At 52.7% G+C, this 4,707-nt stretch overlaps 1 protein-coding gene across 5 annotated transcripts in view; it reads right to left on the bottom strand.

Moving 5' to 3' along the window:
* Positions 1 to 4,707, bottom strand: part of RAI1 (retinoic acid induced 1) — a 119,087-nt gene that overhangs the window by 4,035 nt on the left and 110,345 nt on the right. For all 5 annotated transcript variants that reach the window (XM_025044342.1, XM_025044344.1, XM_025044341.1 and 2 more), the window contains one exon: positions 3,066 to 3,159. In XM_025044342.1, the coding sequence (XP_024900110.1) occupies positions 3,066 to 3,159 (94 nt within the window). The remainder of the gene's footprint in view (positions 1 to 3,065; positions 3,160 to 4,707) is intronic.

Genomic DNA, 4,707 nt, shown 5'->3' on the forward strand with positions numbered 1-4,707 from the left:
CCACTACAAGCTAAAGTCAAGAACTTGAGTTGCCAGAAGCAAAGGGTAGGAGGTCACCATTTCCAAAACCAGCTTGCTCAGCAATCCTCCAGAAACCAGACTGGAAGTGGGGAGAGGAGCCATTGGGAAGAGCTGAGTTGTCAGTTCCCAGCCTCTCTCTTGGTGTCTGCACCTGGAGAACCTGGGATCTAGCTGACAAGGTGGCCCTGGGGCCTCAGTGTGGAAAGGTTCAGACAGGAAGACATGGTGTTCCAGCTTCTGCCAGTCCTTCAGTCACTGCTTAGATCCGGGGTAGTGCTCCTTAACAGGGTTGAATGGGGACAGGGTTATTGTGCCAGGGCGGCAGGGAAGGGCTAAGGCAAGCAGCCCTGATGCCCTATGGTTTAAGAGCCTGACCCAGACACCTGGAGAGCCCTATGGACCCCTACTTGGCAGACCCAGGGGTTGAGTAGATGTGACAAAAAGGCCTAGGGCTCATGCCTGCCCAGCTTATTCCCTCTTACTCCCTGCTGCCTGAAGCCCTGTCCTCCCTCACCTTCTGGCTCACTTGTTCTCCCACCTTCTCTGGTGGCTGCTCCTTGGGGGCCTAGGGCTCCACTCCTTCCTCCTCTGCCAGCTGTTATATGATGATGCCCACTCCCCAACACTGTCCCTTCGGAGGCTCTGATGACCCCTTGGGCTGATGGCTGGTGAGTCTCTGTCCTGAACCCAGCTGGGACAGCTCCCCTTGTATGTCTGTAGAGGCCTCAAATGCAACCTACCTTAAGGGAAGTGGCCACATGTGGTGGATGGATTGACCAAAGGGCCCTGAGCTCCCTCCCCATGCTGTCCTTTACAGTGTGGCTCTGCAGCTTCTTTTATCCAGAAGTGGTATGCATTCCCCACCCTGTGAATCTGGGCTGGACATGGGACTTGCTTTGCCAGCAGAATTCAGCAAAAGGGACTGTGTGGTCCCAAGCTGAGGCTTGCTGGAGGATGAGACCACATAGAGAAGAGAGATCATCCTGCCTCAGCTGACCCAACAGCTCACCATGGCTGACTGAATGAGTTCATCAGAGAGTCTGCCAGGTGACCTGTGCCCTCATGAGAAATAACGAAGGGTTGGTATTTAAGCAATGAAGTTGGGCCTAGGAGGGTCAGTAGCTTGGCAACAGTAGCTAATATACTATCAGCGTCTTGCCTCGGGCCTGCCCTCACTTGGGGAAGATGGACATCAGGCTGGACACCGCCTCTCCCTCATCCCTCATCCCAAGGCCTGTGCATTCTGTGCTAATGAAGTCTCTGGGACACAGGCTCTACTTGCACCCGGCAAACCTCCTCTTTTGCCTGGATGACTGCAGTGTCCATCAGCTCTTTCTTAAACACAGCTCTGATCATATAGTGCTTCATCTTCCCAGCCTCCAGGCCCCCTTCCTGTAGCAATCCCTAGAATCTATAGAGGTTCCTCCTATATTAGACTCCTTTGAAGACTTCATTTGAAACAAAAGTTTTGTTAGTCCTAGGCTGGTATATACATCCCACCATTAACCAGCTGCTGCCCACCTCCATTGACCTTTCTAGATCTGGCTCAAATTTTGCCTCCTTCTGGATTCCCTCCCAGCTCACACTCTCCTCATCTGGTCTCCATAACTTTGCGCAAGGACCATGATTTTCCTGTCCTATTCAATTGTGAGCCCCCTCAAGGGGTTGGTTAGTACAGGGGTGGGACAAAGAACACAGGATATGGAGCAAGACAGACAAGGAGTCACACCCCCTAGTTTTGTCCATGCTGCCCTGTGTGGCCATGGATAAGGCAGCCTGTTCATAAAAATGCACCTGCAGATAGTGCAGGGCCTTGATGCATGTCGTGCCACGGAGTGGGTGCTACATGCATCACTATAGAAAGGGTGCAACTCATGGTAGCTATTATTGGGAGTAAGAGCATGTGTCTTGATAAGTGGCGAAGTCCACATAAAAATCTAGTTCGCACTGCTCAGAGTGGGAGGGTGGAGCCAGTGAGAACCCAATATCCTTGCTCTGGCTAGCTCCCTCCCTGCAGGGTTGCTAGCACCTCAGCTCTTGCCAAGGAACTGTCATCACTCTATGTGTGCTCCTGGGGGTAGCTTGGTTGGGGCTGATGCTGGCCCAGAACGAAGGGGGCCAGCAGGGCACAGGGAATGGCCTCTGTCCAGAGCAGAGCCAGGTAGGGAGAAGGGGCAGTTGGTCCCCAGGTGGTTGGAAGGTCCTCCATGAGGCAGGGTCATAACTTCACCACCACTCCAGGCCAGAGAAGAGTGGGTAAGGGGAACAGGGGCAGGTCATGGAGGCTGGCCCCCAAATAGGACTAAAGCCGCACTTGCTGGGCAGTATTTGTTACTTCACTCCATGCTCCAAACAGCTCAGGGAAAGAAGAGATCATTATAATCTCCATTTTATAGATGGGGAAACTGAGTGCAGAGACATCAATGGACTTACCAAGCCCACGTGTTAAGAATGCCACTAGGGTTTGAATTTAGGCCAAAGCTGTCTCTAAGCACCCCTTAAAATATTGCCCTCATCAATGACTAAAATTCCACCATAAACAATTTCTTTCCTTTGATGAAATAACGGTATGTCTTTGAGTTAAAACCTTTTACAACTATTCCCTGCAGCCAGTAGGAGATGATTTGGCCACAGCCTATTTTTGAACCTCATTGCCTCCCATCTCATTTGGTTTTGTTGTTGAAGTATATCTTTTCCCCTTTTCTCTGCCCAGGGAACTCCTGCTTAGCCTTCAAAGCCCCAGCCCCAGCACCCCTTCGTCTCTGAGACCCAAAATCCTCCCCACCCCTTGACAATGACAGCTTTTCAAACAGCTCTCCATCTTGTAATTTATGCCTCTGGGCATTCCTCAAGCAGGTGGCTGGGGACTGACTCATCTCCAAGTCCCTAGCATTGCTCAGCATAGGTCCCAGTAGAGATGAAGAGATAAAAGATTGCTGGGGCAGGAGAGGAGAGGAGCGAAGGGGTCAAATAGGGCTGGGTTCAAGGAGCTGTGCCCAGGGTTTCCCTGGAGGGCCTTCTTGTGCCCTCAGGCTGGCTCTTACCCGCATCGCTGGCACACGGGTAATGGTAGGTGTGGATGCATCCTTTGTGGCAGCACCCGATGGTGGCCCCAGCTTCTTGGCAGCTGGAACAAGTCTGGTGAGGAGAGAGGGAAGACAGGTGAGTCTGCCGCTGAGGGGCCGGGCAGGTGGGCTTTACAGACAGGGCTCCCCCTAGTCCCCACCTCCTTCCGATGAAAATCAGTTGAAGGAGGCTCAGAATGGGGTGCAAATGCCTACAGGATTGATTCTATGGCAACCCCCGGGCTGCTGCCTTGGTGCGGGGTGGGGGGGGGACCGTTTTGTGGAAGGGGGTGTAATGACTACTCGTGGATAAATATATGGGCCTTGGCTTCACAAAGACCTGAGTTCAAATCCTCAGCCGACCCACTCAAACTCTCTGTGCCTCAGCTGCACAATGGGATGATGCTTCCCTTACATGGTGGTCATGAATATTAAATGAGACTTCGTGTACCCAGTGGATGACAAGAACTCCTGGTGCCAGTCACCATTATGATCATGGCTACCAGCCAGTGTTGGCAGGGCTTCTGCATGCAGAATGTGTCCTCACCTCCTGACTCCTCCCAATAGCCCTTAGAGGCAGGTAACTTTCATAAGCCCCACTTCACAGACAGTGAAACTGAGGCACTCCCCCAGGAGAGAGTGAAGTAAGCATTGTTTCCTACCCTTTCTGGCAGCAGAACAAACACTGAGCCCAGAATCTGATAAGCCACTCGAGAACGGGCCATTCACCCTCCCTAGGACCAGTGAGATGACATAGCCATCTTGAGAGTGGAGTCCAAGGCTCATCTTGAGATGCTGAGTTAATGTAAATCTTATGCCATCCAGCATGGTGGCCAGCCCACTCTGGGTCTCAAAAATGTGGCCTGCTGAGGTTGGGGGCTGTCCCATGCTTGCCCGGGCTGCCTGGAGGGGAATATGGCCAGGACCAGGTAACAAGGCCAGGAAGGCCCTTGGAAGAGTGAAGCAAAATCTGAGGTCTGGGGAGGGACAGGTCGGGCCTCAAATCATACAGACACCAGACCATAGCCCTCACTGTACGGATTGGGGAGTGAGGTGCAGGAGGGAAGCAGAGAGGGTGGCAGGCCCATACCCAGATGCTAAGCCACTGAAACAACTATAGTTTATGATGTGCCGCCATGCTTGGAAGCTGCCTCCTCATAACAACCTTCTGACATTGGTATTATTTTAACCGGGTTTCCAATGAGAGCTCAGAGAGGCTAAATAACTTGAGGGCACACAGCTCATGAGTCTCTGGGCTGGGCTTTGAGTCCAGAATCCCAGCTGGAGCACAGCCTGGCAGATACTACTGTATACTGCTTAGAGCAGGCGTGGGCTCCATTCTAGGCCCCAGGACTGCGGGAGACCCCACCCCCAGCAGCTGACACGGGCCAGGGATGAATAGGTCTTCTGCCTGCCTTCTTAGGCCTAGCCTGAGAAATTCTGGGAATCTTCCTTCTGTCACCAAGCTGGGAATGGGGAGGTGAACGGTGGGACGCTGGGGTATATTCTGGAACACCAGGTTTTCACACAATGCCTCTGGACAGGCAATTGCCTCTTGTCAGGGCTGAGACTCCCTGGGGCTCTGGGGCCCAATATCCCAATTTTTGGCCCAAAAAGGGGA

This window comes from Pteropus alecto, unplaced genomic scaffold, assembly GCF_000325575.1.
Source record: "Pteropus alecto unplaced genomic scaffold, ASM32557v1 scaffold52, whole genome shotgun sequence".
In the NCBI taxonomy this organism is placed as follows: domain Eukaryota; kingdom Metazoa; phylum Chordata; class Mammalia; order Chiroptera; family Pteropodidae; genus Pteropus; species Pteropus alecto.